General features: G+C 50.0%; 1 protein-coding gene across 2 annotated transcripts in view; it reads right to left on the reverse strand.

The window, feature by feature from the left end:
• Window positions 1-21862, reverse strand: part of RDX (radixin) — a 257192-nt gene that overhangs the window by 99361 nt on the left and 135969 nt on the right. For both annotated transcript variants that reach the window (XM_075337425.1, XM_075337424.1), the window contains exons 8-10: window positions 20170-20266; window positions 19779-19942; window positions 1815-1945 (exon numbers count right to left, since the gene is read on the reverse strand). In XM_075337425.1, the coding sequence (XP_075193540.1) occupies window positions 1815-1945; window positions 19779-19942; window positions 20170-20266 (392 nt within the window). The remainder of the gene's footprint in view (window positions 1-1814; window positions 1946-19778; window positions 19943-20169; window positions 20267-21862) is intronic.

Below are 21862 nucleotides of genomic sequence, written 5' to 3' on the forward strand. Positions count from 1 at the left end.
AGGAGTGTCTCTCCTCTGTGTAGAACGGCCGCTGGGCGGAGCCGCACTGTCCCTCTGCATGAATGACATGCGAGGGCAGTGAAACCGAAAGTAGGCCACCGGCGAAGCCGGGGCCTAAATTTGAGCGGTGCGGCCGCCGCGCAGGCACCATCGGCGCGGTTCTCAGGCGACAGTCAGAGAACCCGCCGGAAATGTCACAAAAAAAACACTCAGCACACTCTCCCACAACAATAAAGTACAAGGGACCCCCATATATACACGTCTCAGGTACTTAGCTTGCTGAGACGCAGGGTTCCAAGTCCCTGGGGGCGAGTGCTCCGGTCCAGCAGGATCCTGAAGGGCTGCGGATGGAGACCGGTCTCCTGCCAAGCATGGAGAACCGTGCTGGCTCCCACTTGAAGCCAGAGCCCAGGAGGGATGGTGAAGGAGCACGGCATGTAAGGCTCCAGCCTTGGAATCAACCTTAACAGCACCGCCGACACAGTGGGGTGAGAAGGGACATGCCGGGGGTCCAGGTTTGGACCCGCTATTCTTCAAACTCTTTCCAAAAATGAAAAATCAGATGAGAATGCATGTGTGGATGTATGCCTCCTGAACACAAAGCGATAAACTGGCTAGATCTGGTTCTCCAGGGGGTGTATAAGCTCAGAGGGAGGAGCTACACTTTTGAGTGTAGTACTTTGTGTGTCCTCCGGAGGCAGAAGCTATACACCCAATGTCTGGGTCTCCCATAGGAACGATAAAGAAAGCTGCTTTTTATAGTCTCACACTTAGGCCTCTGCCACACATCCGTGCCTCCGGCACGTGTTTGGCATTTTTTACACGTACCGGCGGCACGGAGACATGTACAGCAATGCTACCCTATGGTAGCAGGCACACACACGTAAAACCACACGGAACGTGTGTCCGTGTGCGTTTGTACGTGTGTGCGATTTTCAAAGCGCTGACATGTCAGTGTTTTCTCCGGCAGCACGGGTGTTACACGGCCCGCACCCGCACCACACGGGTGTAGTGTGGATGCGGTCCCGTGTGACACGCGCCGGAGTAAACACACATGTCAGGGAAAAAAATAAAAAACATTAACTCACCTTCTCCAGCCCTCCTGTCTCTGCCGCTGCTGCCTCTTGCTGCCGACCGCCGCTCATTAATCTCATAGAATATTCACTTCACTGCCTGGCAGCAGCAGCAGCGGGGAGACGGGAGGGCTGGAGACCGAGGATCAGCACCACGGACAGCAGCGCGGACAGCAGGGAGGACCAGGTGAGTATAATAATTACTGATTCTACGTGTGCTATCGCGGATAGCACACGTAGAACACACGTGTCACGCACGTACCAGAGACACGTACTTACCTGCACGCAACACGCAGGGAAAATACGTGTCTCTCGGCACGTGCGTGAAATTCACGTGAGTGTGGCAGAGGCCTTAAGCACACTTGCAGAAAGAATTGACAGCAGTTTTCCATTTCAGTCTGGAATAAAATGCGTTTTTTTTCACCATTGAAGGTAATGAGAAAGGGCAAAAATGCTTAAAAAAATGCAGCCACTGCGTTTTTTTGCTGCTTTTGTGGTGAATAAAACCATTATTAAAACATGTACTGTAGATAAAAAACAAACATACACAATTGCAGCCAAAAAAACACCCCCAAAAATTAAAAAAAAATGCAGAACACCCCATTCCCCCCAAAAGAACCCATCTTTTTGGAAGCAGCTTTTTTACTGCCAAGAGAGCAGGTTTTGCTGCAGGGAAAAAAAATCCACAGCAAAAAAAGCAACGTGTGAACATAGGCTTAGATATTTGGATGAATCTGGTACCTTTCTGCGCCTTTAATGTCTGTTCCTCAATTTGTCGGAGCCGTTCAATGAGTTCATCCTTCTCCCGCTCTATTCGCTCTTTTTCTTTCTCCGCTATCTCCCTTTTCTTCTTTTCATTTTCCAGCTGCGCTCTGCACAAGAAAAAACATGCGGCTAAACAAAGTGCGAGGACAATGATAAGAGGTAGTGATGACACGTCCTAACCCCCGATCGGCAGGAGACGCCGCAATGCTGTCATGTCTGCAGACCAAGCGCTAATAGAAACACTCTGCATAGTAATCGCGGAGGATGCCGCACACATCACACACTATGCTATACATGAAACTAAAGAGACTGCACAGAACACTGAATCTTTCTCTACCCCCCCGTCCTACGGAAAAAGCACCACATTTATCAATAGGCTACACACAGACTATACAGTGACTCCAAATCGTAGCGATCCCTGTTGCAGTGTGGTACAATCGTTGGCACTCCATGCACGACAGTGCCTCCATACAGCCCCATATTACAGAGCTACAGAGGTTTAATACGGCACCCAATGGAACATACAACTATTGTCTTTCCAATGGAAAATGTTCCTTGTAAGCTGACATTTATTCTTAGAGATGCTCAGCGAGAAGCGAGGACATGGTAACAGCACAATATTCCAGAAGAGAACAGGCTTGGGGGTGGGGGTGGGGTCGTCCCTTCAGACTGGTCTGCACCCTCGCCCTAATTCACTTCTCCACTCCTGTGTTTGAGCTGCTGTGCACCAAAAAGAATAGAATAGAGGAGACGGACTTTTTTGGGACAATGGAGAGGGAATATAAATCTAAAAAGTAAATATGTGATGGAGATGACCTCCATGGACTCCGTATCACGTCGCAATTATCAGAGGTTGAATAACTTCTGCGGTCGAGGGACTGAAGAGGCGACAAGTACGGGTTGAAAACTTTTGATTTTATACCCCTAAGACAACCCCTATTATTGACTGTTAAAGGGAACCTGTCAACACATTTTCGGCCTATAAGCTGCGGCCACCACCACTGGGCTCTTATATACAGCATTACCTCAATGCCGGCGCGTGTGTATGACGTAGATGCATCATGCACCGCAGCTTCAGAATAAGAAAGACCAAGATGGCTGAAAGGGGAGGCGCCGACACCAGAACAGTGCCACCCATCCGACCATTGTGCACCGAAGCAACATTCTAGGTGAGTATTATAAAGTGTTTTTTTATGTTATACAGCACAGCCTGAGCTCTTATACACAGCATGTTAGAATGCTGTATATAAGAGGTCACTGGTGGTGGCCACAGCTTATAGGCCGAAAATGTGGTGACAGGTTCCCTTTAAGAAGGTGAGCCATGTGTGAAAGTAATGTGAATGCTGCAGACCGTGAAGGCCAACGTTGGCCAACCAAGGAAAGCTTTGGCCAACAGCCTAATCTGTATGTGGATCTCCCCGACAGAAAACCTCAGGAAGATTAAGATCCACCATGACCAATCCCTCCGTTTTGAAGGAAAAGCCCCCGGCGAAGGAGTTTGCCAGCGGTTCTATGTTAGGGAACACAGGAAGGAGCCCTGCTGTGGATGGAGAAGTCGGGAGAGAGGTCTACTGGACTAAGCATTGTTTAGAATGTGGTCGGCCAAAGTGTACAGGGAGAGGGGGGGAAAGGGGGGGGGGCTTTAAGATGAGAACAGTAAAGGAGCATTGTGTCTGTCTTTTCTTTTAGGCGTTGCCTCAAACATTGCACCTTACAAAAGGGTTTTGTTGGGTACCCTGGGTTATCTCACCATAGGTTATCCCATAAACGTCTAATAGAGGTGGGACATATCTTTCCCCAAAATGGGGGTCTGTGATTTTCTCTTCTGACAAGTGCCGTGACTGCTCACGTACGCCTCCCTCAACTCAGTCCGGCTGTTTTCAGTATTTCCGCAGATGTGGATAGTAAGAAAAGTGCAAAGCCGGTCTCCTTTCTAGTCAAAGTGGCTGCATTGTATAAATATGAGGGTCCAAGACGTAGGACCTCTATCTGCCAGTGGTTATAGCATTCTGGTGAATCCAAATTTTGCGTGAAACAAAGTGATTTTGGTTTTGATAAACAAGCCTATTTGCAGATCGGAATAACTCCATCCAACGCCAACCACTGCAGCTGAGCTACGCTGCGTCTGTAACTCCTATTCATGTCTATGGATATTACGGATCCAGCCACAGCCTTCAGTGAATTCATCTAGCAGTGCAGTGAGAATACTGGACACCAGATGTGTGTCACAGAATTTAATACCAGTGAAAAAAAAAAAAAATCATTAAATTTTACCACTGAAGTGCTTCAGATTTATATTTTCACAAGGAAAAAAATAAATAGTTGGAATTGGCCCCCTAGTTTGTTACACAATATCTCCTGAACTTGGCAATACCCCGCATGTGACTGTACAGTACCATTTGGTCGCACCTCAGGGCTCAGGAGCGTCATTTGATTTTTGGATGTGCAGATTTTCTAGAATAGTTTGCAGACTCCATTTGCAGAGCCTCCAAGTGTAGAACAGCCAAATCCAGCCTCATGTGACTCCATTTTGAAAAGTACACCCCTTTGGGAATTGATTTACAGGTTTAGTAACGATTTTGACTCCATGGGTGTTTTCTAGAAAAAAGCAGCAATGGATATTGCACCACAAAAATTGCAAATCTGCAATTGTTTTGCCCAGTACATTGTAGCGCCCAGCTCGTGCTTCTGGAGACATGCACCCCGTACATTAAGTGGGCTCTCATCAGTACATAATGTCAAATATGTGGACACGAACTGTGCTTTAGGCACATTGTGGGACTCAGAAGGGAGAGAAGGCAATTGGATTTGGGACCCTAGATTTTGCTGGATTTCTTTTGGGAGAAACTAGGTTGCGTTTCTACAGCATTTGAGCTACCAATAACTTGAAACCCCTTATACTTCTGTTGACAAATGATGAACATGAGTGGGGGCTTGTTTTTTTTGCGGACTGAGCTGAAGCTTTTATTTGTGCAATTTTGGTGTATATAACATTTTGGATCACTTTTAAGGCTCTTTACACATTTATTCTGTGCTCTATGCTGAGCACTTAAAGTGGGGTTTAAATCTAAATCTCCAAAATACATGATTGAGACAGAACCCTGACAGATCCATTCACTATAATGAGGCAGGCAGAGTTACTCCAGACATTGTCTGGCCTCTGTTCGGTGTGGTTAGTCTTTTCAGAGATGCACAAAACTGTGGTTGGCAGCGCTTGTGGTCATGTCCGACGTCTTGGGCATGCACAGATCACAGGCCACAGTGACCCCATCAGCATCATTAAAGGGAATCATCCACCTGTTTTGTCAGAATCACATATTTCTGGACATCCAGACAGAAACCCTGATGTCAGTGCTCAGTACAGCGCAGGATAAATGTGAGCTAAACCTTACTGCAATCTTTGGTAAACAGAATGAACAAGTAAACAGCAGTTCCAAGAATTGTCTTTTTTATGCTGTCATGCGGTGTAAGTGATTAGACGGCTTTATTTTTTGGGTCAGCATGATTACAGAGATACCACATTTATATGGTTTTATGTTTGGCTGCTTTTATACAGTGAAAACAATTTTATAGAAAAATATAATTTGTTTTTACATCTCCATAGTCTGGGAGTTTTATATTTTCCACTGACAGAGCTGTGTGGGTGCTTGTTTTTTGCAGGACAAGATGATGACGACATCAGTGATACCGTTTCTATTCACATACATCTTTTTGATTGTGCTTTATTCCACTTTTTGTTTGGTGCTATGATGAAAAAAATATTTTTGCCACATTTATTTTTTTACGGTGTTCACTGTAGGGGTTAAATAGTGTGACACTTTAATACATCAGTTTTTTTTCCCCGAAGACAGCGATACCAAATATGTGTACTTTGTTTATTTCTGTCTTTACATAAAAGAAGGGAATTTTGTTTACTTACCGTAAATTCCTTTTCTTCTAGCTCCAATTGGGAGACCCAGACAATTGGGTGTATAGCTACTGCCTCCGGAGGCCACACAAAGTATTACACTTAAAAGTGTAAACCCCTCCCCTCTGCCTATACACCCCCCCGTGCATCACGGGCTCCTCAGTTTTGGTGCAAAAGCAGGAAGGAGGAAACTTATAAATTGGTCTAAGGTAAATTCAATCCGAAGGATGTTCGGAGAACTGAAACCATGAACCAAAAGAACAATTCAACATGAACAACATGTGTACACAAAGAACAACAGCCCGAAGGGAACAGGGGCGGGTGCTGGGTCTCCCAATTGGAGCTAGAAGAAAAGGAATTTACGTAAGTAAACAAAATTCCCTTCTTTGTCGCTCCATTGGGAGACCCAGACAATTGGGACGTCCAAAAGCAGTCCCTGGGTGGGTAAAAGAATACCTCGTTAAAAGAGCCGTAAAACGGCCCCATTCCTACAGGTGGGCAACCGCCGCCTGAAGGACTCGCCTACCTAGGCTGGCATCTGCCGAAGCGTAGGTATGCACCTGATAGTGTTTCGTGAAAGTGTGCAGACTCGACCAGGTAGCCGCCTGACACACCTGCTGAGCCGTAGCCTGGTGCCGCAAAGCCCAGGACGCACCCACGGCTCTGGTAGAATGGGCTTTCAGCCCTGAAGGAACCTGAAGCCCAGAAGAGCGATAGGCTTCAAGAATTGGTTCCTTGATCCATCGGGCCAAGGTTGACTTGGAAGCCTGCAACCCTTTACGCTGGCCAGCGACAAGGACAAAGAGCGCATCCGAGCGGCGCAGGGGCGCCGTGCGGGAAATGTAGAGCCGGAGTGCTCTCACTAGATCTAACAAGTGCAAATCCTTTTCACATTGGTGAACTGGATGAGGGCAAAAAGAAGGTAAGGAGATATCCTGATTGAGATGAAAAGGGGATACCACCTTAGGGAGAAACTCCGGAACCGGACGCAGAACCACCTTGTCCTGGTGAAACACCAGGAAGGGGGCTTTGCATGACAGAGCAGCTAGCTCAGACACTCTCCGAAGTGATGTGACTGCCACTAGGAAGACCACCTTCTGCGAAAGGCGTGAAAGAGAAATATCTCTCATTGGCTCGAAAGGTGGTTTCTGAAGAGCCGTTAGCACCCTGTTCAGATCCCAGGGTTCTAGCGGACGCTTGTAAGGAGGGACTATGTGGCAAACACCCTGCAGGAACGTGCGTACCTGCGGAAGCCTGGCTAGACGCTTTTGAAAAAACACAGAGAGCGCCGAGACTTGTCCCTTAAGAGAGCCGAGCGACAAACCCTTTTCCATTCCGGATTGAAGGAAGGATAGAAAAAAGTGGGTAAGGCAAATGGCCAGGGAGTAAAACCCTGATCAGAGCACCAGGATAAGAAGATCCTCCACGTCCTGTGGTAGATCTTGGCGGACGTTGGTTTCCTGGCCTGTCTCATAGTGGCAATGACCTCTTGAGATAACCCTGAAGACGCTAGGATCCAGGACTCAATGGCCACACAGTCAGGTTGAGGGCCGCAGAATTCAGATGGAAAAATGGCCCTTGAGACAGCAAGTCTGGTCGGTCTGGTAGTGCCCACGGTTGACCCACCGTGAGATGCCACAGATCCGGGTACCACGACCTCCTCGGCCAGTCTGGGGCGATGAGGATGGCGCGGCGGCAGTCGGACCTGATCTTGCGTAACACTCTGGGCAGCAGTGCCAGAGAAGGAAATACATAAGGCAGTCGAAACTGCGACCAATCCTGAACTAATGCGTCTGCCGCCAGAGCTCTGTGATCTTGAGACCGTGCCATGAATGCCGGGACCTTGTTGTTGTGCCGGGACGCCATGAGGTCGACGTCCGGCTTCCCCCAGCGGCAACAGATCTCTTGAAACACGTCCGGGTGAAGAGACCATTCCCCTGCGTCCATGCCCTGACGACTGAGAAAATCTGCTTCCCAGTTTTCTACGCCCGGGATGTGAACTGCGGAGATGGTGGAGGCTGTGGCTTCCACCCACAGCAGAATCCGCCGAACTTCCTGGAAGGCTTGCCGACTGCGTGTGCCGCCTTGGTGGTTGATGTATGCCACCGCCGTGGCGTTGTCCGACTGAATTCGGATCTGCCTGCCCTCCAGCCATGGCTGGAACGCTTTTAGGGCTAGATACACTGCCCTTATCTCCAGAACATTGATCTGAAGGGAGGACTCTGGCTGAGTCCAGGTACCCTGAGAGCCCTGTGGTGGAGGAAGACCGCTCCCCACCCTGACAGACTCGCGTCCGTCGTGACCACAGCCCAGGATGGCGGCATGAATGATTTCCCCTTCGACAAGGAAGTGGGAAGAAGCCACCACTGAAGGGAGGCCTTGGTCGCCCGAGAAAGGGAGACGTTCCTGTCGAGGGACGTCAACTTCCTGTCCCACTTGCGGAGAATGTCCAATTGGAGTGGACGCAGATGAAACTGCGCAAATGGAACTGCCTCCATTGCTGCCACCATCTTCCCTAGGAAGTGCATGAGGCGCCTCAAGGGGTGCGACTGGTCTCGAAGGAGAGATTGCACCCCTGTCCGTAGTGAACGCTGTTTGTCCAGCGGAAGTTTCACTATCGCTGAGAGAGTATGAAACTCCATCCCGAGATATGTCAGCGATTGAGTCGGTGTCAATGTTGACTTTGGGAAATTGATGATCCACCCGAATCTCTGGAGAGTTTCCAGAGCAATGTTCAGGCTGTGTTGGCATGCCACCCGAGAGGGGGCCTTGACAAGAAGATCGTCTAAGTAAGGGATCACCGAGTGTCCCTGAGAGTGTAGGACTGCTACCACTGTTGCCATGACCTTGGTGAATACCCGTGGGGCTGTCGCCAGGCCGAAAGGCAGTGCCACGAACTGAAGATGTTCGTCCCCAATGGCAAAACGCAGGAAGCGCTGATGCTCTGGTGCAATCGGCACGTGGAGATAAGCATCCCTGATGTCGATTGATGCTAGGAAGTCTCCTTGGGACATCGAGGCGACGACGGAGCGGAGGGATTCCATCCGGAACCGCCTGGTTTTCACGTGTCTGTTGAGCAGTTTGAGGTCCAGAACGGGACGGAAAGATCCGTCCTTTTTTGGTACCACAAACAAGTTGGAGTAAAAACCGTGACCCCGTTGCTGAAGGGGAACCGGGATCACCACTCCTTCTGCCTTCAGAGTGCTCACCGCCTGAAGAAGAGCATCGGCTCGCTCGGGGGGCGGAGATGTTCTGAAGAAACGAGTCGGAGGACGAGAGCTGAACTCTATCCTGTAACCGTGAGACAGAATGTCTCTCACCCATCGGTCTTGGACATGTGGCAACCAGGTGTCGCAAAAGCGGGAGAGCCTGCCACCGACCGAGGATGCGGTTTGGGGAGGCCGAAAGTCATGAGGAGGCCGCTTTGGGAGCGGTTCCTCCGGCGGTCTTTTTAGGACGTGACTTAGACCGCCATGAATCAGAGTTCCTCTGACCTTTCTGTGGTCTGTTGGACGAGGAGAATTGAGACCTGGCTGAGGGCCGAAAGGACCGAAACCTCGATTGTACCTTCCGTTGTTGAGGTCTGTTTGGTTTGGACTGGGGTAAGGACGAGTCCTTTCCCTTGGATTGTTTAATGATTTCATCCAATCGCTCGCCAAACAGGCGGTCGCCAGAAAATGGCAAACCGGTTAAGAACTTTTTGGAAGCAGAGTCTGCCTTCCATTCACGTAGCCACATGGCCCTGCGGACTGCCACTGAATTGGCGGATGCTACCGCCGTACGGCTCGCAGAGTCCAGGACAGCATTCATGGCGTAGGACGCAAACGTCGACGCCTGAGAGGTTAAGGACACAACCTGTGGAGTAGAGGCACGTGTGACTGCATTAATCTCAGACTGACAAGCTGAGATAGCTTGGAGTGCCCAGACGGCTGCGAATGCCGGAGCAAAGGATGCGCCTATAGCTTCATAGATGGATTTCATCCAGAGCTCTATCTGCCTGTCAGTGGCATCCTTGAGAGATGCACCATCTTCCACTGCAACTATGGATCTAGCCGCCAGTCTAGAGACTGGAGGATCCACCTTGGGACACTGAGCCCAACCCTTGACTACGTCAGGGGGGAAGGGGTAACGTGTGTCATTAAGGCGCTTAGTAAAGCGCTTATCCGGAAAAGCTCGGTGTTTCTCGACTGTATCCCTGAAGTCGGAGTGATCAAGAAACGCACTCCGTGTACGTTTGGGAAACCTAAAGCGGAATTTCTCCTGCTGGGAAACTGGCTCCTCAATCGGAAGAGCTGGAGGAGAAAGTTCTAACACCTGATTGATGGACGCTATAAGGTCGTTTACTATGGCGTCCCCCTCAGGTGTATCAAGGTTGAGAGCCGTGTCAGGATCAGAGTCCTGATCTGCCACATCCGCTTCATCCTCTAGAGAGTCCTCATGCTGAGACCCTGAACAGTGAGATGAAGTTGAGGGAAGCTCCCAGCGAGCCCGCTTAGCCGGTCTGGGACTGCGGTCCGTGTCGGAGTCCTCACCGTGGGACCTATGAGTCGCCCCAGGAGCACTTTGCTGCTCCAACCGAGGGGGGCCTGGGGGCAATGATTGAACAGTGCCCGGGGCCTGTGTTACCGGTCTGGACTGCAAAGCTTCTAGTATCTTAGCAGACCATCTATCCATAGACTCAGAAAGTTTGTCAGCAAATACTGCAAACTCTGTCCCTGTCACCTGGACAGTAGCAGCAGGTGGTTCCAACTGGGCCGAGGGTCCCACCAGTGGCTGAGGCTCCTGCTGAGTGAGTGTCACCGGGGCCGAGCATTGCACACAATGAGGGTAGGTGGAACCTGCAGGTAGCATAGCCGCACATGAGGTACAGGTTGCAAAGTAAGCCTGTGCCTTGGCACCCTTGCTTTTTGCAGACGACATGCTGTTGTCTCCTCAGAGCAATCAGTGAGGGTATATAGCCAATAGCAATAGTGCGGCCGTACAGAGTAAATGTATACAATATAAGCATATAAATATACACTTCGGCACCCAGGGGGGCCAGCACCTTAACAGGTGCGGCTTACCGACCGCCTTAAGCGGTTGTGTGACCACCAGATTCCCTGCCTGGGTCTCCCAGAGCTGTTGGAGCTCGTCTCTGAAGTTCTCCAGCGTCAGAAGTGCTGATAGGAATGGCTGCCAGCGTTCTGAGAGGAGGAGGGAGCCGTGGGCGTGCCTCAGAAAGTGCGGGAATCTGGTGCCCCACGGTGCTCAGTGAGGGGGGAGTAGGATACTAAGTATGCTCCAGCCCTCAGCGCTGACGTCCAGTGCAGCGTCCCGCCCTTACCCCTGACTGGCAGGCTTGGGGGCGGGAGTATGCGGTACTAGGCCGCAAAAGCCGGGGACTAAAGTTATAAGCGCGGCCGGCAAACAAGCGCAGTCAGCGCGGTAGTCCCGGCGCACCAACACACCCAGCAGCTGCTGCAGCGTCCATTACACAGGCGCTCTATGCGCCGTCCCCAAGGGGACACAGAGTACCTCAGAGTAGCAGGGCCCTGTCCCTGATGATACCCGGCTCCTGTCCAGCAGATTCCCCCAGGGGCTGCGGAGGGAGCACGGTCCCAGTGCCTGGTGACTGGTTAGGATCCCACTTCACCCAGAGCCCCTAAGGGATGGGGAAGGAAAACAGCATGTGGGCTCCAGCCTCTGTACCCGCAATGGGTACCTCAACCTTAACAGCACCGCCGACCAGAGTGGGGTGAGAAGGGAGCATGCCGGGGGCCCCGTTAGGGGCCCTCTTTTCTTCCATCCGATAAAGTCAGCAGCTGCTGCTGACTAAATTGTGGAGCTTGCGTGCATGTGTGCCTCCTTCGCACAAAGCATAAAAACTGGGGAGCCCGTGATGCACGGGGGGGTGTATAGGCAGAGGGGAGGGGTTTACACTTTTAAGTGTAATACTTTGTGTGGCCTCCGGAGGCAGAAGCTATACACCCCCAATTGTCTGGGTCTCCCAATGGAGCGACAAAAAAATGTGAATTTATTTTTGTAACTTTTATATATTTTAATATTTTAAACTTTTTTGTTAAAAACTTAGTGCCGCTATGAGATTTCAACCTTTCTTTCTCTGATCGTTGGTCTCATGCATTGCAATACACATGCACTGCTATGCATGAGACCCGTCAGACCCTGCTCTTGGCTGGGTGCAACAGGCCACCGTAGATAGCAAATCCAGAGGTCATTATTTGACCTCTAGCTGCCATTACAACAATTGGCTCCTTGTGATCATATTGCGGGGTGTCTGTGAAAGAAGAAAAGGAGCCCAGCAAGTGAATATACAGGGAAGGATGGAGGGGGGTTCTCCCACTTAAACAGATTTTTGTGTACTCACCGTAAAATAGTTTTCTCTTAGCCATCATCGGAGGACACAGGACCATGGGTGTTATGCTGCCTATCCATAGGAGGACACTAAGTAGATGCAAAAGCATAGCTCCTGCTCTGCAGTGTACACCCCCTGGCCGGGTCAGGTAACCTCAGTTTTACTACACAAGCAGTAGGAGAAAAAAAAAAAACAGTAAAAACTTACCTCAACAGGGGAACATGAGAAAAAAAAAAAAAAAAAAAAAAAAAAAAAAAGAGTCATAACCAAATAAGGTACGGAGAGAACCAAGGCCCAACAAGGCCCAACAAGGCAACACAAGGCCCAACAAGGCAACAGGGTGGGTGCTGTGTCCCCCAATGATGGCTAAGAGAAAACGATTTTACAGTGAGTACACAAAAATCCGTTTTTCTCTGACGCCTCATTGGGGGACACAGGACCATGGGACGTCCTAAAGCTGTCCATGGGTGGGAAAAATAAAAACAAGACAACGCAACCTAAGGACTAGGAACCAGTCCCAGACAGCCTGGAGCGCCTACTGAGAGAGGTGCTCTACTGCCGTTTGCAGAATTTTCCTACCCAGATTTGCCTCAGCTGAAGCCTGGGTATGGACTCTAATGCTTTGAAAACATATGTAGGCTAGACCAGGTCACAGCCTTACACACCTGTTCCACTGACGCCTGATGCCGAATGGCCCACGAAGCGCCAACTGCTCACGTGGAATGAGCCCGTAGCCCACTAGGAATGGGCTTGAGTTGCAAGCGGTAGACTTCCTGGATCGCAGAGCGAATCCAGCGAGCCAGAGTCGCCTTTGAAGTTGCCTGTCCCTTCTTAGGACCCTCAGGAATGACGAACAAAGTCAGTTTTCCCAAAAGGGGCTGTCCTGGATATGTAATATCTGAGAGGTCTAAAGAATGCAGAGACCTTTCCACCCTATGAACTGTGTGTGGAGAAAAGGAAGGCAGAACAATGTCCTCGTTCAAATGAAACGGGGTAGGAACCTTTGGAAGAAAATCCGGAAGGGAGCGCAGAACCACCTTGTCCTGGTGAAAAATCAGAAAGGCTCGTGGCAAAAGAGTGCTGCTAGCTCCGAAACCCGTCTGATGGACGTAATTGCCACCAGGAACGTTACCTTCCAGGACAGAAAAGCAAGGGAGGATTCCTTGAGAGGTTCAAAGGAGGACCTCTGGAGACCGTCCAGAACGAGATTGAGGTCCCATGGTTCCAGCGGCCATTTGTACGGGGGAACTAGATGGGAAACGCCCTGGAAGGAAGGTCCTGACCTGCGTTTTTTGAGCCAAGCGGCATTGGTAGAAGATTGAGAGCGCTGAGACCTGCCGTTTAAGGGAACCGAGAGCCAACCTGCAGAAAAATCGAGAATTCTGGGGATGGCCAGAGGCAGAGGCTGGACGTTAGTTTCCCTGAACCATGAAAGGAAGATTTTCCACGTACGGTGGTAACTGCGGGATGAAGCAGGCTTTCGGGGGCTGATCATGGTGGAGATAACCGCGGGGGAGAATCCCGCTCTTGTTAATACCCAGGTCTCAATGGCCATGCCGTCAGCTTCAGGGCTCTGGAGTTCTGATGGGAAATGGGCCCTTGTGTCAGCAAGTTTGGGATGTCTGGAAGGCGCCACGGTACGTCTACGAGCATTTGTACTAATTCGGCGTACCAGGCGCGCCTGGGCCAGTCCGGTGCTATCAGTATCACCGGGACTCCCTCTGCCTTGATTTTCCTGATTACCCGCGGCAGCAGAGGTAGGGGTGGAAATATGTAAGGCAGGCGGAAGTGGAGCCAGGAGCAGACTAGAGCATACGCGCCGATGGACTGCGGATCGCGTGACCTGGCTATGAACGTGGGTACCTTTGCGTTCAACCTTGAGGCCATTAGATCCACGTCTGGTGTACCCCAGCGAGTGCAGATGTGTAGGAACACTTCTGGGTGGAGAGAGCACTCTCCGGCAGCCAGGCCTTGGCGACTTAGAAGTCTGCTGCCTAGTTCTCTACTCCCGGTATGTGTACCGCTGATATCACTGACCCTGTCGATTCGGCCCAGCTGAGGATCCTGTGGGCCTCGAGATAAGCTGCCTTGCTGCAGGTATACCCCTTGGCGATTAATGTAGGTTACAGCTGTCGCATTGTCCGATTGGACTCGAATCGGATGACCCGCTAGCAGAGGGCAGGATGCCCTGAGTGCGAAAAAGATCGCGCGGAGTTCCAGGATGTTTATGGGTAGGAAAGACTCCTGGGGCGTCCAACGTCCTTGAGCAGTGTGGTGCCGGTACACTGCTCCCCAGCCTAGGAGGCTGGCGTTCGTGGTCAGGACCAGCCAGTTCACTGGGAGAAAAGATCTCCCCTTCGATAGGGATGAGGACCGAAGCCACCAGCGGAGCGCGTACCTGACTAAAGGCGTCAGGTGAAGATGTCTGTCCAGGGAGAAGGGGCTCTTGTCCCAGGCCGCTAGAAGTGGCTAGCTGCAGTGGGCGGAGGTGCAGTTGAGCAAAAGGTACTGCTTCCATAGCTGCCACCATCCTGCCGAGCACTTTCATGCTGAATCGAATGGAGCGAGACTGAGGACGTAGAAGGCAGCGTACCGCTCGTTGAAGAGCGATCGCCTTGTCCTCAGGGAGAAGGATCAAGCCCCAACGGGTGTCCAGGGGCATGCCCAGTAAGGATGGATGGGTGGATCGTGATGGGATCGGGGATGATTTGTCCAGATTCACTAGCCACCCTAAGCGGGATAGGGTGTCCACAGTGATCTGTTCGCTGGTTGAGCAGTCGCGGAAGGAGGGGACCTTGATGAAGAGGTCATCAAAGTAAGGGAGAACGACTACTCCCCTGGCATGAAGGACGCTCATGGCGGCCGCCATGACTTTGGTGAAGACCTTTGGTGCGGTGGCAAGGCCGAAGGGTAGAGCTACGATTTGAAAGTGGGAGTCCTGAATTGCGAAGCGGAGGAACTTTTGGTGATCTGGGGCGATGGGTATGTGCAGGTACGCGTCCTTGATGTCTATGGAGGCGAGGAATTCCCCTTCGACCATGGATGCAATAATGGACCTTAGGGACTCCATTCTGAATCTCCGTACGTTCACGTTTGTTTAGGTGTTTGAGGTCCAGGATGGGTCGAACTGACCCATCCTTTTTGGGGACCACAAAGAGGTTGGAATAAAAAACCCCGAACTTCTCGTCGTCTGGGACAGGTATTATCACTCCTGCTGTTTGGAGCGAGTGGATTGCTGAGAAAAAAAGCTTTGCGTCGTTTGAGTCTTTGGGGGGTTTGAGAGAAAGAACAGACTGGGGGGGGGGTCGATCCGAAATTCTATGTGGTAACCGGAAGACACAAGGTCTCGCACCCATTTGTCGTCTGAGGCGGCAGCCCAGATGTGATGAAAGAGCCGCAGTCGACCTCCTACAATGAGTGTGTCTTCTGGAGCGCCAAAGGAGTCATGAGGGGGCAAAACGTTGTGGCAGAGTCTCCCTAGTCCTGGACTGTTTCGGTCTAGGCTGCCATAACGAAGTGGGTTTCGGGGAGAGCTGAGGTGGTCGGTCCCTGCGTAGTCCACGGCTGGTGGCGGGAACAGCACGGGATGACGACCAACCAAATGAGTTCCTAAAGGAGCGGAACGAGGACTGTGGACGTCTGGTTAAGGACGTCCTGGACTTCAGCTGGGGGAGGGAGGTACTCTTTCCTCCCGTGGCATCAAATGAGCTTGTCCAGACGTTCGCCAAACAATCGGTCTGGAAAAAAGGGAAGGCCCGTGAGAGACCTCTTGGAGGCAGAGTCCGCTCGCCATTGTCAGAGCCAGAGAGCTCTACGGATGGCTATGGTATTTGAGGCGGCAAACGCTGCGCAGGTAGCAGCGTCCATGGAGACCTGCATGAGGTACTCCGCCGCAGCGGCAATTTGAGCTGTTGCATCTGTGAAGGTATGAGTGAACTGGGATTCCTCAAGCGAAGTGTTAAGGGATTCTGCCCAGACCGAGATCGGCTTTGCGACCCATACAGCGGCAAAGGAGGGCGAGAGGGAGGAACCCGCAACCTCAAAAGCAGAGCGGGCAAGGTGCTCCACCTGTCTGTCTGTCGGGTCCTTGATGGAGGAACCATCGGGTAAAGACAGGTGCGTCTTTGTGGTAAGGCGGGAGACCGGGGGAGGGGGGGGGGTCGACCGGGGGAGGGGGTCGACCGAGGGCGGATCGGCCCAGCCCTTAGGGGCAGGTGAGGCAAAAGGGTACCGGGACTCCATGAGTTTTCGGTTACCGAAGCGCCTGTCAGGCTTCTCCCTTTGCTTTGTGAGGATATCCTGAAACTCTGGGTGATCAGCGAAAACCTTTTGGGGTTTCCTTGCCCTCTTAAAGGAGACCGCATGGTCAGTGGTAGTGGATGGGGGATCCTCCACATGCAGAGTTTGGTTGATTGCTGCTATAAGGGAGTCTATTGCAGTTTGATCATCTGGGGAGGCTGAAACCAAGGAATCCTCTTGGTATAAACAGCATTCTCCCTCCTCAAGCTCTTCAGAAGCCGTGGAGCGTGTGGGAGAGCCTGCCCTGTGTGCTCCCGAGGGAGAGCCCGCTGGAGACACTCGGCCGTGTGCTCTTTTCCTGATGCCTGCAACCGGTGAAGCATGTGCCCGGATTACCTCAGAAGGATCCTCTATAGGGGTATCCTCAGGCTGCGTTCCATCCAGGGACCCAGAAGGGTGTGGAGGACGATATTGCATAGCCAGCACCAGGTTCTGTGACAGTTTTTCCATGGATTGGGACAGAAACTGTGCCCATTCCGGTGGGCTGAGAGCCCTAGGCTCTGGCCTGATGGTTGCGGTGGTGGTGGCAGGGGGGTCTTGGGGGGCTATAGGGGCACAGGACTCACAAAGAGAAGAGGTGTGTTTACGTGGTAGCTCACCGTGGCAGGCAGTGCAGGCTGAATAATAGACTATGTGGGCTTTAGCACTCTTCGTGCCCTTAGAATTCTGCATGTTCCTAATAGGAGTATGCCAGGAGGGGGAGCAATGCTCAGCAGAGCTACAAGTGAAGCAAGCACCTCACCAGAATCAGCCGATGGCCCTGTCCTCAGGAAGGATTAAGCTCTATGGAGATCTTCGCACGCTTTCCTGGGGGATGGGGGGGGGCTTATCGCGCCCGTGGGGGGGCGGGGATTAGCGCTAAGAGAGCGCGAAGATGAAGTCACTGTGCCCCCCCCCTGCTGTGGGTAGTAAACGGCGGGAAGGGAGCTTCTGATAGTTTTCCTCCCTCTCCCTCCAGTCAGCACACAGCTTGTCACTGGTGGTTATCAGCCGGCTTTTCTGCTAGAGCAAATAAACAGAGCAAATAAACAGCATGAGTCCCTGAGCCCTGGGCCCTCCCCCTGCCACTGGGAAATTATCTGCAGGACTTTCTGCAAACAGGAGTGACTTCTCTAGCTTGCTGGCTGGAGGAGGGGGGAAAAGTTAACACTGTGTGTGCAGGATCCTTGGGGCTCTCCTCCTTGCACTCAGCAAGGGACTTTCTCATAATAAATACTGTAAATGTCCTGGGAGTCTTCCCTGCAGCGTCTTTTCTCCCTTTGTCTGGGAAACCAGTCAGGGGGGATCTCACCTTAAAACACTGCTTCAGTCCAGGCAGTGAAAATAGCAGAGTCAGCTTGCTGTGTGCGGTCACCCCGGTGCCATATTCAACTCAGAGCCTGCAAAGAGGGGCTGAGGAATTGGGCTATAGGGGCACAGGCCTCTATCCTTGGCCTTGGAAAATCGGTGTCTGTGGAACCCGTCGTCCAGCCCAGGATCCAGCGTCGCAGGAGGGGGTACGTGGAGGCGACACTCCACGTTCCCGCCATTTCAAAAAGGAAACAGTCGCCCTCAAAAAATAACAAACCTTGAAAGAAAGTGCCTCCTACAGACAACTAAGCTAAAACTGAGCTTGCCTGGCCCGGCCAGGGGGTGTATACTGCAGAGGAGGAGCTATGCTTTTGCATCTACTTTAGTGTCCTCCTATGGATAGGCAGCATAACACCCATGGTCCTGTGTCCCCCAATGAGGCGTCAGAGAAAAGATGATATTTGCCTGTAATTGACATCATAGGTGACCACAACTATGAGACAAAATGAGAAAACAAATCCAGAAAATCACCGCATCTGATTTGGCAAGATTATTTTTTGCAAATTATGGTGGAAAATAAGTATTTTGTCAATAATTAACATTCATCTCAATATTTTGTTATATATCCTTTGTTGGCAATGACAGAGGTGAGACGTTTTCTGTAAATCTTCACAAGGTTGGCACACACTGTTGTTGGTATGTAGGCCCATTCTTCCATGCAGATCTCCTCTAGAGCAGTGATGTTTTGGGCCTGTCACTGGCAACACGGACTTTCAACTCCCTCCAAGGGTTTTCTATGGGGCTGAGATCTGAAGACTGGCTAGGCCACTCCAGGACCTTCATATGCTTCTTATGAAGTCACTCCTTCATTGCCCTGGCGGTGTGCTTGGGATAATTATCATGCTGAAAGACCCAGCCACGTTACATCTTCAACTTGCTGATGGAAGGAGATTTGCACTCAAAATCTCACAATACATGGCCTAATTCATTTTTCATGTACACGGATCAGTCGTCCTGGTCTCTAAGAAGAGAAACAGACCCAAAGCATGATGTTGCCACCCACATGCTTCACAGTAGGTATGGTGTTCTTTGGATTCAACTCAGCATTCTGTCTCCTCCAAACATGACGAGTTGTGTTTCTACCAAACAGTTCTACTTTGGTTTCATCAGACCATATGACATTCTCCCAATACTCTTCGGGATAATCCAAATGCTCTCTAGTAAACTTCAGACGGGCCCGGACATGTACTGGCTTAAGCAGGGGAGCACGTCTGGCACTGCAGGATCTGATTCCCTGGTGGTGTAGTGTGTTACTGATGGTAGCCGTTGTTACGGTGGTCCCAGCTCTATGCAGGTCATTCACTAGGTCCCCCTATGTGGTTCTGTGATGTATGCTCACCATTCTTGTGATCATTTTGACCTCACGGGGTGAGATCTTACATGGAGCCCCAGATTGAGGGAGATTATCAGTGGTCTTGTATGTCTTCCATTTTCTTATTATTGCTCCCAGTGTTTATTTCATCACACCAAGCTGCTTGCCTATTGCAGATTCAGTCTTCCCAGCCTGGTGCAGGGCTACAATTTTTTTTCTGGTGTCCTTTGACAGCTCTTTGGTCTTCACCATAGTGGAGTATGGAGTGTGACTGAGGTTGTGGACAGATGACTTTTATACTGATAAGTTCAAACAGGTGCCAGTACTACAGGTAATGAGTGGAGGGCAGAGGAGCCTCTTAAAGAAGAAGTTACAGGTCTGTGAGAGCCTGAAATCTTGCATGTTTTAGATGACTAAATACTTTTTTTCCACCATAATTTGTAAATAAAATCTTGCCAAATCAGACAAGGTGATTTTCTGGATTTGTTTTCTCATTTTGTCTCTCTTAGTTGTGGTCTTTCTATGATGTCAATTACAGGCCGACCTCATCTTTTAAAGCGGGAGAACGTGCACAATTGGTGGCTAACTAAATCCTTCCCCCACCCCCCCCCCCACTGTATTTACTGGCAACGATTGTAAAGAGATTATAGCACTATAATTTTTATTTTATTTTTTTTAAATGGGCAAATTTTAATAAAAGCAAACAGCCAGCGTGTGTACCTCTCCAGCTGCTTCTGGTGCTTTTCTTCTCTGGCCTGAGCTTTCATTTGCTGGACTTCGATTGTGTCCGGTTTCCTTCGCCTCATGTAAAGCTCATGGTTGCCCATGCACAACGCCAAGATCCGCTTATTAATTCTTAAACGTGGAGCATAAAATACAAAATCCTGAAACAGAAAAAAAACAAAAGCACCAAACTCACATCCAAATATCTTGGTTCGGTAGGAATAAATTTAAAATTTGGGGAAAACAATAAAAGCTATTCTTAATAAGACAGGGTCTTTGGAGGCACCGGAGCAGGAAACAATGTCCCGAGAAGCCCCACACCGGTACATTAATCCCCCCCCGAGCAGAAAATATTAGCAATGACGAGTTCCCCGCGAGCGGCTCTTACCGGAGCCTTTTTGTCGATTGGTTTTATAACAAACTTTTTGTCGTTAAATGAGATGTTCCTGATTTCACTCCAAGGAAATCCAATCTTAGGTGTCAACCTGAGGAAAAGGGAAGAAAAGAGATATTTACAGCAAGATGACATTACATTTGTGCGGCAGCGCAGGACGCCAAGTAAATTGCTGAGAATCGGCTTTCCAGCATACTGGGCACAGAAGGTTATAAGAACCAGCTAGACCTGGACAAGCCTGACATTTACAAAACCGCAGCCGCATCAAATTAAAGACCAAAATCCCTGAATGTGCCACTTAGTCACTTTTATTCCAGCAAATCTGGGGAGGAAATTTGTTCTAGCTTAGATTCGGGTAACTAGATATTAAAATGTGTCTGAAGCCGCCAGATAATGAATTGAAGCTGCCATAAAACTTAAAGGGGTATGGCCATCCTATAAAGTAAAGCATACACTACAGTTCAAAAGTTTGGGGTCACGCAGACAATTTTGTCTTTTGATAAATAAAAGTATGATTTTTCATGTAAATGAGTTGCATAATGAATAGACTATAGTCCAGACATTGACGAGGTTAGAAATACTGATTTTTTACTTGAAATAATAATTTTCTCCTTCACACTTTGCTTTCGGCACAGAATGCTCCTTTGCAGCAATTCCAGCTTTGCGGACCTTTGGCATTCTAGCTGTTAATTTGCGGAGGTAATCTGGAGATATTTCACCCCATGCTTCCCCCTCCCACAAGTTGGATTGGCTTGATGGGCACTTTTTGCACCATACGGTCAATCTGCTCCCACAACAGCTCAATAGGGTTGAGATCTGGTGACTGGGCTGGCCACTCCATTACAGATAGAATACCAGCTGCCGGCTTCTTCCCTAAATAGTTCATGCAAATTTGGAGGTGGTGTTTTTGGGTCATTGTCCTGTTGTAGGATGAAATTTGCTCCAATCAAGCGCTATCCACAGGGTATGGCATGGTGTTGCAAAATGGAGTGATAGCCTTCCTTATTCAAAATCCCTTTTACCTTGTACAAATCTCCCACTTTACCAGCACCAAAGCAATCCCAGACCATCACATTACCTCCACCATGCTTGACAGATGGCATCAGGCACTCTTCCAGCATCTTTTCTGTTGTTCTGCGTCTCACAAATGTTCTTCTGTGTGATCCAGTGATCCAAACACCTCAAACTTCGATTTTCTTTGCCACTCTGCCCTGAAGGCCAGCATCTCGGAGTCGCCTCTTCACTGTAGATGTTGACATTGGCGTTTTGTGGGTACTATTTAATGAAGCTGCCAGTTGAGGACCTGTGAGGCGTCGATTTCTCAAACTAGAGACTCTAATGTACTAGTCTTGTTGCTCAGTTGTGCAGTGCGGCCTCCCACTTCTCTTTCTACTCTGGTTAGAGCCTGTTTGTGCTCTCCTCTGAAGGGAGTAGTACACACAGTTGTAGGAAATCTTTAGTATCTTGGCAATTTCTTGCATAGAATGTCCTTAATTTCTAAGAACAAGAATAGACTGTCGAGTTTCACATGAAAGTTCTCTTTTTCTGGCCATTTTGAGAGTTTAATGGAACCAACAAATGTAATGCTCCAGATTCTCAACTAGCTCAAAAGGAAGGCCAGTTTTATAGCTTCTCTAATCAGCAAAACTGTTTACAGCTGTGCTAACATACTTGCACAAGGGTTTTC

This window comes from Anomaloglossus baeobatrachus, chromosome 2 (genome assembly GCF_048569485.1).
Source record: "Anomaloglossus baeobatrachus isolate aAnoBae1 chromosome 2, aAnoBae1.hap1, whole genome shotgun sequence".
NCBI classification, from domain to species: domain Eukaryota; kingdom Metazoa; phylum Chordata; class Amphibia; order Anura; family Aromobatidae; genus Anomaloglossus; species Anomaloglossus baeobatrachus.